The sequence below is a fragment of the Ostrinia nubilalis genome, chromosome 22, assembly GCF_963855985.1.
Source record: "Ostrinia nubilalis chromosome 22, ilOstNubi1.1, whole genome shotgun sequence".
Lineage (NCBI taxonomy): Eukaryota > Metazoa > Arthropoda > Insecta > Lepidoptera > Crambidae > Ostrinia > Ostrinia nubilalis.
Window position 1 is genome coordinate 10794588 of NC_087109.1, and position 22226 is coordinate 10816813.

At 35.9% G+C, this 22226-nt stretch overlaps 1 protein-coding gene across 1 annotated transcript in view; it reads left to right on the forward strand.

Moving 5' to 3' along the window:
- LOC135082619 (KH domain-containing, RNA-binding, signal transduction-associated protein 2-like) overlaps positions 1-22226 on the forward strand; it is a 141653-nt gene that overhangs the window by 84104 nt on the left and 35323 nt on the right. The window contains exon 3 of the mRNA XM_063977398.1: positions 18584-18681. Within this exon, the coding sequence (XP_063833468.1) occupies positions 18584-18681 (98 nt within the window). The remainder of the gene's footprint in view (positions 1-18583; positions 18682-22226) is intronic.

Below are 22226 nucleotides of genomic sequence, written 5' to 3' on the forward strand. Positions count from 1 at the left end.
GTTATAAATAATTACATTATGCTTATCGTATTTTATTAAAAACAAACTTTAGGACTATTTAAATTATGTTCTTTACATTTATGATTATTTAAATTATGGTATTGAAAATTAGAGAAAGTTATTATTATGCCTAAGAAACAATTATGCATTTAGAAAACTATGCATATCAAAGTTTATGCGAAAAAACTTTATGCAGATACTGTTATGCCAAACTAAATTATGATGAAAAATGTTATGCGTCTGAGAGGGCACCCAACTATCTGCCCGCGACTTCGTACGCGTGAAAATAGTTTGAATAATATTTCCCTTTTAAGCAACATTTTTCTTTACTGTTCAGTCCCTTTTGGCTGTAGGGTGATCTTAAAAACAGTTCACTTATTATTTCATTTATCCACTTCAAGCCAACCGGTTTAAATGGAAATCATTGGGGGAGGCCAATGTTCAGCAGTGGACATCCTGTGGCTGAAATGATTATGATGATGAGCCAACACAGACGGACAAAGTGATTCCACCATGAATATAAGGTGGAAAACCTACTCTATTTACCTTTACACCATCATAAAGAGGAACCTACAACATCAATGGTGGTTTTTACGGCGGTACACGCCATAAATTTCATTTATGATAGCTCTTACGGTCCACGTATAACCGCGTGAGGTATGAATAAGTGAATGTACCGGGATTTATAGTTTTATGGGTTTTTGAAGGTGTAAAACGAGTTAGCGAGAGATGTAGATGGGTTAATTCTTTTATGAGGAAGAGGGAATATAGTTCCCACCATATTTTGAAACTTATTCGCTTGCCTTAAGGTCCAAAAAATTTTGATTATATTATTAATTGATTTTCAACCTTATTATAATCGCAATCAAGTCCAATATGTAGTAGCGGTAATTCAGTTAAGGTAAATGGGTAATATTAGGGTATGAAGGAAATTATTTTTTCTATTTTTCCCATTCGTGTATGGTTTGTACTATAGGGTAGAAGCCCCATATAAATCGTACCAACAAAATACAATGATTCTGCCCTGCCTTTGTGTATTGAAAAGCTACATATTAAATGTATTTTTGGCAACTATAATATTTCCGTATAATAAGGCTTCATATTCAATAGATTTTTGTTATTTAATAGCGTTTCTCACGATTTTTTAAAGTACACACAAATATTTGTTGCGGTAGAAAAGTTCTTTAGCAGAAGACGTCCCACTAGGTGGGCCGACGATCTGGTGAATGTCGCGGGAAGCACCTGGATGCGGGCAGCTCAGGTCCGATTGTTGAGGAAATTCTTGGGAGATGTTTAGTCCAGCTTTGGACGTAATGAAACGAACGGACGAGCTATGTATAACAAAATCGTTCCAATGTAAGTAATTTCGCTGTTACTCACAGGAGCTAAATTTTCTAGTAAAATAGTTACTAGAAAAACTCACCTCGTGTTTCACTATGGATAGGTAAAGATATCAAATACAAGACTTACTCACGAAGAACGTGTTAAAATCGCAAGGTCTTTATTCTTTATCTGGATCAGCTAGATCTTCGACATTTTCGCTAATGATACACGCTAGTGATGTAACGACATCATATCGATACACGAGTCGCTACGAAGAAGTAGATAGGTATAATAGTGATTATTTGGCCAATTATAGTTTAATTTGTAATTAATTCCTCGCATAAAAAACGCCTCCAGGCACTATCTGAAATATTGACATCAATATTACTGTCATTCCTTCCCTCATTAGGACATTCTAAAATAATTTTAAAGCAAAAGTTTCCCAAAAAAACATACCATTCTGATCTAAAACTCGAATGGTTCCGGTTCGATTGTACCTAAATTTTTACAAGCTTTCAAATTGATAAAAAGCTTGTCAATTGGCAAAATAGTGACGTCATCGTCTTGTGTACCTTGCAAAAATGGAAAAATTGAGTTTTGGCAGCTCATGAAAAGAACGTCAAGTGATTGCTCGTGTCAAATAGAACCTTACAGAAAGAGTCTATAATATGTTACGGTCAAAGTGATAAATGTGAAAATTATGAATAATTATTGCCGGTTATTATGAATAATTACCGCATGATTTGGTAAATGTGATTAATATGAGGTCATTTATGTGTGTATAAAACTAAATAGGCGGCTTAGGGGTGGCCCAAGGGCCACCCCCGCCGCACCTTAACCTATTTTTCACTTTAAATCAAAACATTATGTTGTGGGCATCATGGAAAAGTAATATTATGCAAGAAACATTCCAAACTCATTATGCCAAATTATATTAATATATGATATCAAAACGTTCAAAAGTTTGGCTGTACACGAGCACGTACACAAGATGTTCTCTTTTATGAAATTTGTTAGTACTAAGGTTAAATTATTAAATAATCACTGTTAAATGTGATTATTTTATCACTTTTACCGCGAATGTCGGTAATTATTCATAATAACCGGTTATTATTAGTAATTTTCAATTTATCACATTAACCATAACATATACATATATCATTTAACATCACTACAAAGCTTTTGAGCAAAGCTCTTGAGATAAAATCGAGACGCCTACGCAAAAAGGTTCTATTTCTATGCCTTAACGATCCGTAGGGTAGTACAGTACCCACAGCTTTGGGATAATTAAGTGTTGGGTAAATTGGTATGTAGTTGGATGGTTTGAATCATACTTCAAAGTTAAATGTGTCTGAAGTGTGTTGTGGCATAATAAATTGAGTTTAACTACACGTTTAAAAGTACATTGAACGGTTAAAATAAATAGATTTTTCTTTGATAAAGGCCTTTTGGGCTAGATAATGCCTCAGTGGGCCAACGATCCTCGGTGGACCAACGATCCTAGGTGGACCAACGATCTAGTCAAGGTCTCGGGAAGGACCAGGTCGTTGTAGTTCTTTAGTTAAAATGACGAATACAATAGTTAATAAGTTATTTATTTACTAATAACTTAAATTAAAAAAAAATCAATAATTCAATGTCAACTTGTGTCACGTATGTTACCAAAATATGAAAGTTTCAATCTAAAATAAATCTTACATATCTTTGACTGAAAAACTAAAACAGTAATTTAAAACGCTGTGAAAGAAAAAATGTTATTGGGTAGGTACCTACCAAAAAAAACTTTAATTTAACGGTAAACATGAAAAGAAGTCAGTGGGGAAATCGCAAATACTCAAAGTCGTATGGAACCAAGCAGATCCGCTTTGTGCCGGACAATACCAGTTTTCGGCGGAACCAATCTACTGGAACTAGATTAGGGTTGTCACTCAAACAGATTACTATTACTGTGGACGAATTCTTTTCAAACATTCTTCATTTATCTAAAAGAACCAGTAAAGGGCTTAGAGGGGTTGAAATTGAAAAAGCGAGTTTTCAAAGTATGTATTTTTTATACTTGTATTTATACTTGTATTCTTATTTCAGTATTTCTTGTACATAGGAAAGCACGTCAAACTAAACAATGCAGGATTATAACAAATACTTATAATAGGGGCTATTTTACAAAGAAAATGAAGTAAATTTGGGTCATCACTCATATAGATTAATATTACTACCAATTACTTTTTTTGAAACACGTCATTGCAACAACTGAAAGATACCAATAAGTTATTTTATTGCACTTTTTACTGACGATTGAGGCCTAATGTTTGAGTACCTCCCTTTGAGTACCAATTTAGTACTATTTTTATATGTTGTACATAAAGTATTTCGAACCGGATATTATAAGAAAAGTCACATAAATGTTATTTCGGTTCACCTTCGCCACCAAAACTTATGTACAGTCACCAACGCCTCTTATTACATATTTTTGTGCCAAAATAGAACTTATCACAATTACATAAGAAGGCCTAAGTGGTAGCTTGATGTCGTCTGTACTTAATTCGGTTCCTTATTTCGTGCGAACGATCTTAGCCACGAAAATAAATCCACTAATGGCGGCTTAGATAGCATCAGAAATAAACACAGACTGTAATATTAGTCGTTAAGATTTAGTGTTCTTCTGTCAATGTTTGCATTTAATACAGTTTCATAACGTAGATAGTTTTCAATTTGTGATAGAAACATTACACTAGACTACGAAAAGGCATAAATGGATAATAGAGGGCACATAGTACGCAGAACTGACGGCCGATGGGGCAGCAAGGTTCTGGAATGGAGGCCGCGTACCGGAAAACGCAGCGTGGGACGTCCACATACAAGGTGGGCCGACGACATCGTAAAGGTAGCAGGGAAGCGCTGGACACAGGCCGCTACCAATCGATCAACATGGAAAGCATTGGAGGAGGCCTATGTTCAGCAGTGGACGTCCTATGGCTGAAATGATGATGATGATAATGATGATGATGATGATGGAAACATTACAATAGACAATAAAGCTAGAAGGATAGTAGCGCAAGAAAAGTGAGACACTTCAAATAATATAGGCTATGGATTAGGCTCAGTTGCACCACCTTACTTTAACCACAACTGATGATTATTGTATGGAGTTTAACAGACTTATGACGTTTGTTATACAGGATGCTATTGTCCCAAAAAGTAGTGTCAAGCCGAAGCCCAGAGGTAGAGCAATAGGGCTACCCAAATCACCGTGACTTTTGATAGTTTTCGACTTGTGATTTTTTTAAGAGATAACTTGGAATTGTCATTCTCACTAAAATGTCTCTGGGGTGGTGGCGTAGTGAGGCGGGTCGTTACATTCCCTCAAATATGGTCGAGTGAAGCGATGGCTGGTTCACTCGTCATGTCTGTGAACAGGCGCTGCTTTCGGGGACTGGTCAATCCAAGTAATTCAAATTTATTAATGCGAGTCATTTCTACTAGTATTTAAGTATCTTAATCTGTAAGTCTAGATATTAGCACGTTACTACCTTGTTTAATATGCCACGCAATTTTGTATACCCATTCTTATAAGATACACCATACAAGAATGCGTGGTAAATTCAGTGAACTGCTCCTGAATCAAATGTACCTACTACTGCTTTTTCTTTTTATTTATATTAACCGGCAGACAGTGGTGACTGAGTTTGTTGCGGCGCTTCTTCTCAGCACTTGCCAAATGTTGGTCTCGAAGCGCTGGTAGGGTAAAAAGATTATGAGACATGTAGAGGCTCCTTAAGAGCAAAATGACGATTTGTAAAAACTATTTATTAGTCTAAACAAATAAACAAATTTTGACTTTGACTTTACAACATACAGGATTTTAGTTTCCATTCGTGTTATGGATGTAAATACTTCTGAATCAGCTAGGCCTAGTATTTATCTAATAATAAAAAAAAATCAGGCGTGTAAGTTGACTATTCGCGCCACAGTGACCAAAAAAGTGCCTTAGCACAGAAATTTAAAACAATCATAACTCGAAAACTATCAGAAATCGCAGAGCATGGGGGTATTTGGATAGCCCTAGTGATGCTCTACCCCTGGGCTTCGGCTTTACACTACTTTTTGGGACACCCTGTATAAAATAAGGAACCCACATTGTTTAGTTTGATGTACCGTTAATGGAACGTGTTAACACTCAAACTTGTAATGCAATAAGGTCGAAAGCTGAAAGTTGTTTGCACTGTGTAAAGTCAGTGCACAAACAAATTACATGGTAAAATAGTTGCTTAGTGTTACGCTGGCTTTACGATATTGAGCCTTAAGTGGTTCGCAAGTATCTAATGGCTTAACCAAATTTACTACATAATGGAGATTTAAGGGTTAGCAGAAGTGTTACTTTTAGCATCGGCAATCGGCGATTTTACACGTCACTGAATTTCAAAATGCTCAAATTAATAAGACTGTCGATGCAACATTGCGATTTCGTAACTTCATGCGTTCGGACGCGGTATCGATATCGCGCGTTTTAGCGACTGCTGTCGTTGCATCGAACTTCAGAAAAGCGAGTCAATCGCCGCGTTAGGCGTTTTTAAGTGTGCAGTGTGGAATGTGTGTTCGTTTCATTCAGCTTCTAAAAAGCGGCTAAATCGCTGATCTCTTATACTAAAGTAACATAATTATTTGCTGTGGCTCTATTTCTGTCTGTCTAGCTTAATGGAGCCGCAATTTAATTAAGCTTCGGCTGCAGGTTTGAATTCCACCGGGGGCAAATGTAGGTATGTGATGAGCAAAATCATTAGACATAATGTTTGAAGACATACGAGTATACGCACCTATATGAAAATCTGTATCTTTATAAGTACAAAAGCTGCTTTGTTTAGAAATGGTATTTCTTGGAACAGAAAGAAAAAAAAATATCCGGAATCGCAAAAATCAAACACAACCAACACGGGCGGCAAACGCAAAGAAAGAAAAAGTGAAGATGAAATAAAAATATATCAAAAATCTTATTACTTGTGACTAAAACCTGTCTGTTTTGGGCTAAAAAAATCTGATAACAGCCGCTTATTTCCTATCTTACTACTTCGTTCGTTCGTTTCAGCCAAATGACGTCCACTGCTGGACAAAGGCCTCCCCCAAGGTTTTCCACAATGAACGGTCCTGCGCTGCCCGCATCCAGGCTCTTCCCGCGACCTTTACCAGATCGTCGGTCCACCTACTTCGTAATTATACTAAAAAAACATCAACTAGACAACCCTATCGCGCCTACCCCTTGTTATTTCGAATCAACAACTTTTCCGTCGCCATTGAGCGTCCGCCGGTCCAGTTATATCCGGTTACCGGCGGCGCTAACTCGATTGAACTAGTTGCAACTAGTTAGTTCCTGCGGTGGACCGCCGTCCGGAACTGTTAACTCGGACACCTGGATTTTAGGCTAAAAGCTATGATGCGCTTGACAGTTTAATAATACTAATGCGTGTTTATGTTTGTTAAGTATTTTAGTTTAGTTTTTACATAGTATTAAAGTTGCATTGCAATAGAAGCTTTTATCGGTAGGGGTCTTATGTAGGTACTATAAGTATTGGACTCCCGTTTCATCCCCTTAGAGGATGAATTTGAAAAATCCTTTCTCAGTGGGTATCTACGTCATAATAACTATCTACGTGCCAGATTACCCAGATTTCAGCCCAATCAAAAGCGAGCTTACCGTACGTAGAGTAGTTGGTGGAGCAATGAGGATCATTTCGATTTTTAGCTGTGAATGCAGATTTATAGGGCTAAGAAATCCTTAATACACAGTCCAAAAATTTTTGTTCTACGACAAAAATTGACGAAGTTATGGCCAAATTACTAAAAAAGTTCACTGACCGCCCGGCGCGGGGACGATGACGTCATTATATCCGATCCGAACGCTGCCGGCGTACTGCGTGGATAGAAAATATTTGTTTCTAGCCAAACTATCAGTTTTAGAGAAAAACTTGTAATAACATTTATTCATCAGAATAAAGTAAGCTATCGATAGGTAATTTTTAAAAATAGAAATTGTGAAAAATAACGCAAAAAATCCATACGCTCATACGGTTCAATGGAGCGCAGAGACGCGATTGGGGTCTCCGCGGTGGTATTTGGCGATTTATTCAAATAAAGTGTTCATAAGTGTCGTTAGAGTCATATCTTCTTCCAGTTTTTTTAGTTTTTCTGAGTTAAACCTACGTACCTACCTATCTATTCGCCGTTCCCATGGGCGGGCCAGCTGCTGCAGGAACGGACAGCTGCTCCCTCCTGGAAATCTATTTAATCTTAGCCTAGAAGCTGGGTATGACTCCCCCTCGGCCAGAAGCTGAGTATTACATACCCCCCCCCCAGGCCAGAAACTGGGTATGACTTGACCCCCCCTCCCCCCAGCCCATAGAAACTGGTTATGACTGGACCCCCCCCCCCCCCCAGGCCAGAAGCTGGGTAAGGCTAGCCCCTTCCCCCAGTCCATAAGCATAAGCTAGGTATGACTCCCCCTCGGCCAGAAGCTGGGTATGACCCCCCCCCCCCCCCCCCGGCCAGAAACTGGGTATGACTTGCCTCTCCCCCCCTCCCACCAAGCCCAGAAGCTGGGTAAGGCTTGCCCCTCCCCCCAGGCTATAAGCTGGGTATGACTTATCCCCCCCCCCCCCCACAGGCCAGAAACTGGGTATTATTAGCATCATAATATGTATTATTATGTTCAATACAAACAATCATTAAGTTACACTCACCCCAACCGCGTCTCCGCATTGCATCGAATCCTATGAAAATGTGGTTTTTGGACATAGCGATACTTATTTTTCACAATTTTTATTTTTAAAAATTACTGGTCGATAGGTTACTTTATTTTGATGAATAAATGTTATTAAAAGTTTTTTTCTAAAACTGATAGTTTAGCTGGAAAAAGATATTTTCCATCCCAATAGTACGCCGGCTGCGCTCGATTCGGATATAGTGACGTCACGCGGCCCTGCGTACGTTGACTTTTAGCGGCAAAAACGGTCTATGTTTATTACTTAATATCTTCGTAAGTAATGGTCCGATTTGGATAATTCAAAAAGATATATCTTTCTAATGTCTTAAAGATTAACGTAGATACTAGTTTTATTGAATTTTCTACAACAGTACTGATCCTCATTCTACGAAGAGAGATTTTAGCGAGACGAGCGTTCGACGAATAGGTTCTGCCAGCAATGTGAACGATTGTATCAGTCAACTTATACTCTTATACTCCTGTAACCGAATTATTCGTCGAATAATTTGATGAAAGCAAAACCGAATAATACTTGATATTTATAATAGAGTTCAGAATCTCGAATCGATTGTTTTGCTTCAACTTCAAGCCCGTACGAGCACGATTATCTTGCGTCACGCTCGAAACAACGGGGCCCGTAGCTGATGAAATCTGGCTTCGGTTAAAACTTTGACAGAACCTCGCAGAAAGTTCAGAAAGCCTTATCTGGCCCGCAGTTGGACTGATACAAGAGAGAGGAGCAGTGGGTTCAGTTCTTAGTACTAGGGCACTATTTAAGTTGTGAGCCTCGACAACATAATGTGTTGTTAGACGACATCTGATACTTTTAATGAAAAGTTTGACATTTTTGACTACAACCTTATTCAAAACTTGTTATCATTTGAGCACGTTTTGTATTATTAACATTGAAATGAAAATTATCTTGACTACAAAAACATGGAATTGACTTGCGGAAATTTTCGCGCGATGATTTATTATGACTTTCGACGTGGTTAATCAATACAAAACTGAAGCGGTCAGCTAAATTTCACTTTTGGTGATAAAGATCTGTCCTTTATTATAGTAAAACGCTAGTTTAAGAAGTATAATATTGTATGTCATTGGCTCACCAGTGAACTTTGCGAAAGTCGTCCAAAATGACTAATAGTGGTGGAAAACATTGATGTTGTCAGAAAAATGGAAGAGAAACCTCGTCATGTGATATGTCGTAGGATTGAGATAATCCTAGGCATTAATTCCACTAGCAGTAATAAAATATTGTATGACCATATTATGGTTAATACGTTTTTTTCTCGCTGGATGTCACAAAATTTTTCAAACGCCCAATAGGACGCTTGTGTCGTTTAGTCTTTGGAAATGTTTGATAAATACGTTTAAAAAGCTTTAAAAGCCGTTTTTAAAATTGTGATAGTTGACGAATTAAGGATATATGCATAATGATCCTGAAAATAAACAGCTATCGACTATGGAGGTGTTTTAAGATGAACCAATTCCAACAAAAGTCCCATGCGCTCGGAACACTTTGAAACTTACGGTCGCCTATTTTTCCGAAATATCCGATTATATGACAGAAACGTTACTAGAGAAATTTAGAACGGTTAATTCTTAATAGTAAACAGCCACTTTTTTTTCAAAAGTCTTCAGTTTAATAAGGGAAACTGACCAGCATAGTTGAATCGCCATTTATGACGAAAATGTGAGCTTTTACACGTCTCGTCAAACAACTGACTATTTGAACACTCAAAATATGAAATAAACAGTTCCAACGCTACGTAATTCTTGCTTGGAATCTAAACACTTCGTTTGGTACCCATATATTAAAATTAAATGCGTGAACAGCGATTTATGTAGCCAGAAGCAACTGTCGGTGCGGTCAAAAACCATGCTTTGGAGGTGCCTCAAGCTGAATGGAAAAAATGCTATGAAAAGTGTTTCGGACACATTAAAAAGTACATAAATCATTAAAGACAATACCAATAAACGCAATCAATACCATTTTAATAATAAACTACTTTGTTTTCATAGTTAGGCTCACAACTTAAATAGTGTCCCACGCGGCCAGCCACGTAAGAACTAGATCGGAACTTCCTTCTTACCTCTTTGGCTCGGTGTAGTAGCTGATTCAATATAGGGTCAGTTCCAACTAAAGATCCTACATCTGGTAGTAAAACTCAAATCTCAATCTAGAAGATTTTTAATGGAAGGATCTGGAACAATAAAGTACCTACCTACCACCATTATTATGGAAAATTTATTGCTTCTAGGTTTTTCATGGTTAATTGCTGAATATCCAACCGTCTGGGAATTCTTCTTTCAAATTCATACTAGCTCGGAAAATGGAATTACTGTACCTACATGTATTATTTATATCATCTCGACTCAGTTCGATTTAGACTGGCGTCTGTTTCTGAAACATGATTGTTGATTCATGGCACTATTTTCCGAAACAGTTCAGTTTCCAGGTGGTTCAGCCAATCACACACCTAAATCTTTGCTTGAGTTAGAAACTAGTTTTGAGCGTTGTTACATACATTACGTAATACCTAGATAGACTTCCATAAATTATGTATAAAGATAATCGCAAACCCATGTAAATTCTTATCAAGCAATAAAAAAAGTGAATTTGAATCGAATACAAAAACAACAAAGGAGCTCATCAAAACCACGCAAAGAGCTTGAAATAGCACACTGGCTTTCCAAACAGTCATTTCCCCAGCTGTGGGCTCCCGTTCCCTATCGTGAGCAAACAGGAGTGCCAATTAGGCTATCTCTGTTCCCGTAAAGTCCGATTCCCAGAACGGGGCAATTTGCACATCACTTCATAACCGGTTTGCACCGGTTGCAACTGGATGTAACGAGAATTTTCCGGCGAATATTAACAGGGTGTAACTGGAGCGGTATAACTGCTCTGTGTATAGAGTACTACGTATTTTTTAAATACAGTAACATCTTTTTCGTTTTTGGTTTACATAATGTACTTAATTATATTCAGAGAAGGTTATAAAAAGAAAAAATATGTACTCCAACCAACTGATAAGGCAAGACGCTAAGGCCAAAATTTACACTGGTGACTGAGTTTCTTCCGCCACTTCTTCTCAGCACCAGCCCATATGTTGTCCCGAAGTGATGATAGGGCAAGCTATTTGGGACGTGTATAAGCGCACTAGAAAGGGCCTAAGTACTGAATAAAAAGCTTTGACTTTATAAAGCTTTCGACATTAAGCTTTCTGTTAGGTGAAATATACTTGACAATGTACTTTGACACATAACTTTTTATTGCTAGACCCAGCTTATGAGGTTCTCGTTTTCATGAAAATAGTTCAATATTGGTCCAACTACCAAACTAATTTCCTCCAATACAAAGCGTAATACACGTGATTATCACATTAACATTTGCGCCGGGGAATTCAAATTGGACCGCAGCTGACGATGTAATCTTGTACATATTATACACAAACCTCCTTGCTTAGCTAATTTGCAACCAAAAACCAAGAAACAAACCTACAATAAACGTCGGTACAACCGACAAATTAAAATGACTAAAAGATACAGCCTTCATGAATTTGATCCTTCAGAAAGGACGGCATTACGGCGAAAATCTTATCCGGTTCGAAGAACCAAGTTTGTGAAAATAGCAATTTTTTAACATTAAGACTTGATTATGTCATGATAATTATAAATTCAATAATTATCATGACATGTACAATTACATGTAAAGGCACAACATTAAATCAATTTACATTATGTACTTTTTTTTAAATCTCCGGCTGAAATTGCCGGAGTTCGGTTTTTGAAGGCAAACAATTTCGTGTATTAAACACAAATGTATTTTTTTTTATAGCAAGTGCTGGAAGTTTCTCGCTAATGTCTCAACATTATGTACTTAGACTTTATTAACAACAATGTTATTCACTTAGGAATCACATAAATTGCTTGTCCCCAAATACAAGGCTTACTGTACTCGCAATATTCTGTGGTTTTATTACACGTCGTATCAGACCCTGGTCCAGCTATCAACGCGATACACCCACAGAACCAGTTTTCGGCAGTTAGCAGCCAGTACGAACCGGTTCACGGCGGATCCATCCGGTATTGCCTGCCAAATAGTGCCGGAGAGGATGGGACGATAGCTGCGACCCGTTCTGATAAAACTTTTATTAAGTTTCGTTCCGGGTTTGGGATTTTGAAATTTTATCAAGAGAAACAGAACTTGTGTTGCTTTTGTTTTTACGCAATCATGGACAATACTTACAAAGTGACTTTGTATGGAAATGGTTTGAACTTTTACTGTTCTTAAAGTTATTTGTTTTGATCAAGTCAAAATAAATTTGATTTAAAGAGAATTGTTCATATTCATAGCCCAAGGTTGCAGTTTTAAATTTCCTATTCCAATCCGAGGTATTTTATAGCGTAATAAAAGAGGCTAAGATAAAAATTGCAGAACTACAATTGCTCATAAATTTTTAGAGCTTGCAATATAAATCCGAGTCTGCATAACTTTATGGTTAAAGCTATAGCATATAGAGCATGGAGATTTGCTTGGAGCTTACAGCTACGTGCATGCTAGGTAATAATTAAACCCTTTAGCATCCAATAGATGTGGTTTTAGCGTGACATAAACGTGACATGATGTTTTAATCCTTAAACACTTTAGAAACTCAAGGAAGACAGAGGAAATGCAGATGTTTATGGAAACTGAACGCTTTCTTGCCTTATGTATATTTATTTTCTAAGGGTCTTAAAGCTGCCTAAAAAATCTGATCCTTGAGTCGGATGACCAACAACGTCAGATAAGGTTACAGATTTGTGCATTATTAGCGTCTTTAAAATTCTGTATTATTATTTTGAGACGACATTGCCCATGAAGGGGTGAACCACAAAATCACCGTTAAAATTAAATTAAACAAACTTCGCTCAGTTTAGACATAGTTAAATTGGTGTGATACCTGAAAGAATTAATTATACCATATTTCTACACCACCATATTTCGACACAAAAATTCAAGAGTGAAAATAAAAAATTCAAAAATTAGGCGAGCTCTTTCATCGGGTTTGAAAGTCAGATCTTGACATAGTTTTTTAAATTCGCTACCTAATAGTGATGGGAAGAAGAAACAAATGTGGGACATGTCCCAGTTTTGTTTATAAGTAGGTAACCTAGTCTCAAAAAGTTTTAAAATCGAACCACAACAAATTCACATGAAAGAGGGTTTCTTTTGAATTTGTATTAATGTACCTAATTATTGACTCTATCTGCACTAAAAAAATAGAATAAATATTTTTAGAATCCTAAAGGACACTAACAGAAGCAATAAAACAAATAAGTACATGTACTTGTTTGATACAAAAAATACGAGTACTTACAGCCGGACATATAACCTCCTCCTTTTTTGAAGTCGGATAAAAAGCAATGTCTCCTAAACTTTTGTAAAAAATCTTATGTTAAGTTTTTTAAATCTTAAAAAGCGTCTTGAAATCCCCCAAGGGTATCACTTAAGAGTTTAGTCTTGTCTCTTCATCATTATCTAAGTAAATCTGACACGAGACTCCAATGTTCTAACCACATAGAGTTACGGATGACTGCACATCAAGATAGACCTTATGTAGTTGAAATAAAGTCGATTCTGCAACGCAAATGTGTAGTTTGATAAGCTGCTGACTGTACACCGTTACGCCATTAAGTACTAATGCATCCTTCGCGATTCAGTCCATTCGAACCACTTAGGCAAGTCACATTAGATATACATACAGTAGCTTCATGAACTATTCGGCTTGCAAATAGGGACCAGAGTCACAGCTTTGAGATTATTAAAAATAATCGACGAATATCGAACTTCATAAATTATAAGACTTCATAAGAGCAACTGTACGCAGGAGGATTTAGAGTAGGCGCACACCGTTGATTTTTCGTCGGCCGAGTCGGGCAGTTGATCAGTATGGGCATGTATGGGAGTGCGATGATGATGATGAGAGCGCGAACACTACGCCGATTCAATTTGGCCGATTCTTCATACAAATTAAAATCGGGCACAACTATCGGCCAACTAAAAATCAACGGTGTGCGCCTACTCTTAATGAATGCTGCTGACAACGCCACTCTAGTAGCGGAGTTTTGGGCTGACACTGTGTAGGTTTGTTACCGACACGATAAGAAGAAAACTTCATAATATTATGCGTCAAGTAAGAAATAAAGTATATTTGTTTTGCGGTAAGATTGTTAAAAATTTGACATGTCCCAATGTTTATTACGGTGAATGATAACTAATAAATTATCGTATGACTGTAATAAAGGAACTCTACAATACCGTTTTTGTAATTATTTAATAAGGAATACCAATATCACTAAATTCTCTCTTTAAAGTCGCTCTCGCTGTTTGTACACTACCCCGCAAATGTTATAGTAGTATCAAGAGAAATGTTCATTCATTTAGTAAATAGAAACTGCTGAAACAACATCCATTGCGGCCCAGACTTCAAAATTAGTTGTGCCTGACACTTCGTTTGCTTAATCAGAGTATGAAGTTGATTATGAATATGAAATTGAGCGTCGTCTTCGTAGTTTAGTTAAATTTACTTAGTGTAAAGTCCCATCCCAAGTTGTTTCGAATGTTGCAGACTTAGTTTATATCATTTTCCAAGAAATTGCTTAAATACAACTTAATTCGATTATGCTCACTTCAATAGTTCATTAAGTTTGTCTGTGGACTTTTTTACCACTCACACATATAAATGTATCTTGACTGGAAATAAAATTAGCACTTTTAGGTCATATAAGTATCACTATACCATTTAAAACTTGTTTTTATTTTAGAAAAAATAGTATACTAACTTTTTTGGGGAATCTTTATAATTTTATCTTAGGTAAGACTTTCAACGTAAAACTAATATTCACCAAATAAGTTTAGAAGAATTTAAGGTATAAGATTCGTTTTTTTCTCTGTCATAATAATAATTATTATCACAACAAATAATTGAATATTTTTGTCCATAGTCCATAACCACCGTCCTAACCTGTCCCGATTTTTGTCCCGCAGCATATTCATCCCATCACTACCCCGATGCAGGCGAATCTACAAAACTCGTACATATTAAAATATCTCGCAGAGACCGTACCGTTACTAGGTAAGTAGGTACAGTCAGAAACAAACTGTATATTTTTGTTGAAAAATCGCACCTATTTACATCTGCAAAAGATGCTAGTGTTTTTTTTATGCATAACAAGGCAGGTATTTGACCACAATCGCACCTGCAATCGAAAGACAGCAGCAGGCAACGAATTCCAGTCCCTAGCTGACCACAAATGTGATGACGTTTGTACCAGCGATTACCATAAGTAAAATAGCCTCGTACTTCTGGAACATTCTTCCTGTAGAATTTAATGTGATAAGTTTTTAAAAGTATGTTATATTTTTATTTGGAGTTCAAAAGTAGGTATGTTATATTAATATTTTTATTTGGAGTTCCAAGTTTCTCAAACTTGAAGAAATCTATTAACTATACTGAAGTAGTACCTTAAGTATAGTCAATAGATTTATTTTTCGCCCAAGTAGGGCAATTAGAACATTTATAGACTGCTGGGTCACTAGGCACCTGATTTCAAAAATATCACAGCAAACTTATTGAATTTTTTTACCTCAGAAATCTAAAAAATAATTCATTGTTTCGCTTTTCTCAGTATCTCAATATTAAACAATATTGAAGAAAAGTTCACCGTCACGCCCAGAGAGTGCCTATCACGCGTCAAACTTTCCTATACCTAAAAAATATTCCAAAAGAAACCTAAAAAAAGGTTTGTTATTAGAAATAATAAAAAAAGTTTGCTAAACGTTATTTTGCTTTCTTTTCTCGGTATTACTCAACTCTTTGGTTAGGATTCGTTGGTTTTCATAGACAACAGAGTTTATTTATCTTTTGACGCACGCGTTGTTTTTAGTCTGTTTTTGTTTTGGTAACTGTTTCTATCTCAGACGTAAGAGAGCATCTTTGTGTTCTAAAATAACCTATTTAGGTTTTGAACCACCTAACTGTAACCGTAACTATAACGATAACCGGTGTTTTTTGTATGACGTTTGACAGATTATTGACATTTGACAGATTCTTGACGTTTGTTAAAGTAAGATGGTGCAACTCAGCCTAAACAATGGTACCTACCTACTTTAGAAGAACACCCACTAAGCTAGAAAATCCTGGGTTCAATTGCCAACTGAGGCAGCAATATAGGCACTTACAGGGCAGATATGTACCATCCTAGACTGCATCTCACTTAACACCAGGTGCGATTGCGGTCAAATACCTGCATTGTCTAGCATAAAAAAAAAATATTTTTTAAACTGAAATGTCATGTTTTACAATACAAGTAGCATTTTGAATGCAAGAATAAAACATCATACTTCCGTAGTAGGACCACCTGCAAAGTGGACCGACGACCTCATAAAGGTGAAAGACGCTGGATGCAGGCCACTACCAACCGGTCAATATGGAAATCATTGTAGGAGGCCTATGTTTAGCAGTGGACGTCCTGTGTCCGAAAAAAAATATGATGTTGATTTGTAGTTGAAATAATTAAAGACATGACAGTCGCCAGCATTTCAAAACACAATTTTGTAAGAAATCTATTACATAATATTCATACTTATCACAATGAGATACCATAATAATGTAACTCGATGTGTCTTCATAATATATCATCAATCACATCAAGATAATAATTCAAGACATCTTCACGACTAAATGCAAACTATTCCACCATTAAGCTATTGAACTAATACTAAATAGTTACCTACCAAAGTTTATCCATTTTATAGACACAAGCTGGATCTATAACGAGTTCACAGACATTAGGGTAAACGAGCTGTCATTAGCAGACTGTAGACTACAGTTTACCCTTCGTTGCAATGCATGGAGTTTCAGATAGTAAGGATATTTTAATGTATAGTAATATTAACAATATAGGCACATAATTGCTCGTTCAAACGGCGACATCCCGTTTCTTGCAGTATCCCATTTAGTAGTATTTTTTATGCATAACAAGGCAGATATTTGACCACAATCGCACCTGATGTTAAGTGGGATGCAGTCTAGGATGGTACATATCTGCCCTGTAAGTTGCCTATTCACTCTCGAAAAGAAATTTTAATACTAACATTCACACTAACAAATATAAAAATAATTATTAAAATCTGTAACCTATAAAATAACGGAGATCTGAATTATCAAATATCCAAAAAAACATAGCCTTCTTTTTTTATCTGAATTATCAAACATACAAAAAAACATAGCGACTTCAAAATAAGATGAAGTTCTATAAAGTAAGTTGTAGTTTATCATAGAAGTATTTAATATTCAGGGGATAGTTTTAGAGAGAGAAATTGATGAACTAATTAAATTAAATTCAGAAACAAATCAGTCACATTAATGACCATAATGATGGAGGCTGGAAAAACAACATTAATGTGTTAGAATAAACATGAAAGCGCTATTATTTTTCGCGAATCCATTGTCATACGACGCGATTGACATCCGATTAGGGTCTCGAACGTACCCATGAAAAATAATACGGGCAAAGGTTGCGCGTTTGGCGGGAAAAATGACAGCTGTCAAACGTGGATTAAATATGGCGGCGCTCGAGTGCGAGCGTGCTCTTGACTGATTGGCCAGAGTGCCTGTTTTTTTTCTATTCACGATACGCGCTTGAAATTCGATTTTATTGCTCACTCGTGTAGAAATTCGGCTTTGTTTTCGCTGACAGTTAATCCCGATTTTTATTTATGGGCTCAAGGCTGTGTATTGATTTGAATATTTTGTTTTTAGTTACAGCCGACAATAGGCTACCTACGAGCTTATATTTTAGGAACAATTTTGTTCTAATCCGCACCTGATACACAGTCCAAATGTTGATTGTTGTTTTTATTTAAGTGACATTAAATCTAAAGCACCTCTTCACAATAATGTTTTCCAACAAACATATGAAAGCCAGTATATTTTAACAGCTGATTCTCTGTTCTCCATTCTTAACAATTGACTTCATCCATGTCGAGTCTAAATGAGTGAATAAATAGTTCATTAAATAATGTTAAGATTAATACCGTAAAATGTTCGCTGTATTTTGCTAATTTTGTCAGATTTTAATATACATGATGTCCCAAAAAGTAGTGTCAAGCCGAAGCCCAGAAGTAGCCCCAGTGATGCTCTACCTCTGGGATTCGGCTTGACTCTAATTTTTTAGACATCCTGTATATTATTACGTAAAATATTATTAAAATAACCAGTGTTGATTTTGACAAGTGAGAATTGCCAAAAACATTCGTGCAAACTGTGGGTCTAGACAAAGTGCAAATTATAATCGCAAACCAGTCGAAAAGTGGTCGAAAAGCCCCTTTTTTGTATGGAGTTTTGACGGATTCGATTTTCGATTCGATCAAAAAGTGCGTTTTGTCTAGGGGGGCTGGTGCAAACTTTCAATAAGTGTTTCTATTTTCAAAAATAACCGTTTTTCTTTTGTTCCCAGGTGAATGGAGAGGAGAGAGAAGGATGCTGGACATCACCAGGGACAAGCCCGTCAAAGTGTGCGTGAGGGTCGTGGTGCCAGTCAGGGATCATCCTAAGGTAATTTATTCCAATTTCTACCTATTATGAGTATCGATAAAATGCAAGTAAAATAAGTGATACTTACTTATTTAGCTATTTGAAAAAGGGATAATATTGTTTATTATTAATAAGAAAATATATTGAAAATTTGACATGTAATGAACATTATGAATAAACTTATTCTTATTCTCATCAGAAACTAAAATAACAACTATAGCCCAATGGTGTCGGTGTTTAGATCCGAGGAACGGGGGTTAGTACCACGAGGTGTTAACGGGACTATTAGTAATTTGTAATATATAAAATATTTATTGTATGTCACATTAGTAAGGGTGGTCTCCATATTCTTTTTATGAATAAAAGTAAAAGAAGTATACCTACCTCACATCATGTCTCAAATATTACAAAAGAAGTAAACATTCTAGAACATTTAAGACCTTACAGTATAATCAACTTCACACGTAATTTTTTCAAGTCTCTAACATTCTAACACAAGTATCAATACCATTAGCATAACAATATTGCTCAGACGCCCTCGTTATTACCAGAGGTGTTATTACGAATGTAAATTGCCATGGCAAGAGGTCGTGGCAATCGCCATTATCCAGATGGAGATTGCCACAGAGGTGACTCGTCACAGGGCAGCATGACGTTTTTACACTAATTCATGATTTGTCCTTATTCACGTTTATATTATGACGACAATGTACGAAACACGAAACATTGTGTGACAACTAAGCTTTATGGCAAAAGTACATTACAAATGCACTAATGCCTTTAGACAGCATTATGTATTTCATAATATAAAAAACGTTAATCTTAAGAACTTAGTGGATTTGAGCTAAAAATAACTCTTAAAAAAATTACTGCGTTTGCGAATTACCAAAGCAAGATAAAACAAAATATTGATTTTAAAAAATAGGGTACTTTTGGGAAAAGATTTATTATATCAAGCGCCTACGCCGCTGAAGAAGAAACAAAAGAAAATAGAAAGATATTCGAAAGAAACAACTTTTTTATGATTGCATCAACTGTCTTTTTTTTTATCCACAACGAGGATAGGAAGAGGAAACTATAATTTATTTCGCTATAATAAGACCTAGATTCCAATGAATTATATTTTTTGCACGTTTGCTACCTATATTAGACCTTTTTTGCGTCTAGTTTCCTTCACCGTACATAATAAGGCACCAAGATATCTTCACGGCCCAAAGGACACCGTATACGTGTATTATGGCATATTTCAGGGGATTGAAAAAGTCAAGGTATCAATACACATCAAGCCCAGTGCTTACCTTTTCACCTTTGGCATTTGATTTTGATTTGAAAGGATTTATGGGTTTGTTAACAACAAGGTTTTGATCAGAGGAATTGTTGATGAAGGAATATGAACCTTATATTATTATTTATGTATTTTATAGTTCTCTTCGAGGACAATAATGCACAGAACATAATTTATTATTGTTAAGTTTTTCTATCACACCAATTACCGGACCTAAAAATAATTAAAATAAAATAAAATTCATAAAAATATCATTCTATTTTTGCAAGTAGGCTTTTAAAAAGCACTTTTACACTAATTTCATAGTTAACATCATAAGGTGAGGAAGCAGGCAATAAAGAGCTTCTCCAATGTGGTTAAAAAAATATTTACATGTGAATATTATTCATATTACTTCACATAATTCAATATTATCCATAATGTATAATTTAAGTCTCACCCACCATTAGTCATCATTACCACGTGTTAATTTTTCAAAACTACAATCCCATACGTAAAGATAAACATTACAAAATATTTCAAAATGAAAAATATTTCTTCCTTTGTTTCCAGGAAATGATTTCTTTTATCAATACAATCTCCCCTCGCGTATTTTAATTAAGGCATAGAGTGTATATTTAGGTTAATTATTGCTTCCTTCTTACTGTATATTTACCATTTTATGGAAATAATAATAATGCACTGCTTATGGTTCATACAAAAACACATTCAAGTGATGGGCGTGACTTTTTTTCACGTATTCCACTTAGAGCACCCGCCCAAATAGCACCTGCACGAATAGCACCTGGCCTGTTCCACTTAGAGCGCCTATCGATATTTTGGGCAGGTACTCTTGAAGATGAGGTTATATTATACTTATAAATCAACCAAAAACAAGCCAAGCACGAATCACACCTGAAGAGCGACGCATACGAAAGGTTCCGTATCATACTGTAAATATTAAACTCCTCCTAACGCCATAATAAAAGTCGATCAAGAAGAACAAAAAAATCCATTTTTACGCGACGCGTTAAATTTTGTCTGTCACAGAAAAACTTTAATGTTTCAAAAACCGGGATAAAAACTATCCTATGTCCTTTCCAGGGACTCAAACTATCTCTATGTCAAATATAACAAAATGGGTTCAGTGGACAAAAGAAATACACATTCTGTGAAAAATCTGTATACCTAATAAAACGATAAAATAATTTGGGCTCCTTTAGCAGCGTGCAACCTTTTGAGTGGGGATCCCTAAAAACTAATTTATAGACAAAGTAGCTCGTTTATATTGCCCAATAAGAGCCAAAATGGCGCAGCAAACGAGTTCACCTGAACATTTCCATTACTACAAATGGCATCTCGTAGACACATCACTCAACGCAAATCGACGCGTACCACGTAGCCGCCATTTTTTTCAATAGGCCTGGGGCCTGAGTTCCTAAAAGTACACACATAAAAATTCTAAAAGCATTTAAAAGTGATAAAATTGCTCCAAATTATTTAATAAAAAATGGGTCGATCTCACTTTATGCATAATATACAAAATTTATTTAATGGGACAAAGTTTTTGTTTATAATTAGGTATGTCCCACTTTATCCAATGACGATAAATAGGGCCCTTTTATACATTGCGACTTTTTTAGCATTTTATCGAAACAAAAAAATAATGTCTTCGAACCACCAAAACATTTTAAAAAGCCCTTTTTACATGTCCCTTTTAATTAAACCCTATCTCTGCTTCAGGGCAATAGTGTGGCAGATCAAACTCTTCAATTCTTTGTCACTTCTCGAGAACTTTCCACTCAACTATTTTTAGTTACCACACCTTTAAATAGCCTCATTTTATTAGAACTAAAGTAAATATTCTTAGGGAAAACCTTTATTTAAGCAGTAGATGTCTTAGGTTGGAAACGAACGAACGTACAAAAGCAACTCGTTTATAACCTATCAATCATTATTTACGTATTTTACATCGATTTCTCCGATTTAATATCAAATATGATATTATCTAAAATCTCACAGACAATGCCCACTAATTATATTGTTTCCAATTTATCACCGAATGAGCATGGAAATGAATCCGCGTAGGAAAGCATTAAAACAATGAGCTCATTAATTTTAATCAAATGGGATATTTGCTTATCATTTCATGCTTAATTTTGATTTAAATACTATAATTTGTGTTCATTGGAGCAGTAAATTCTTTGAATTTTATCTATCATTATAGCCTATTTATTCAAGTATGACTCATAGCTGAATTCATCATTAGCAAGTCAATTAATGTTCACTACAGGACTAAATA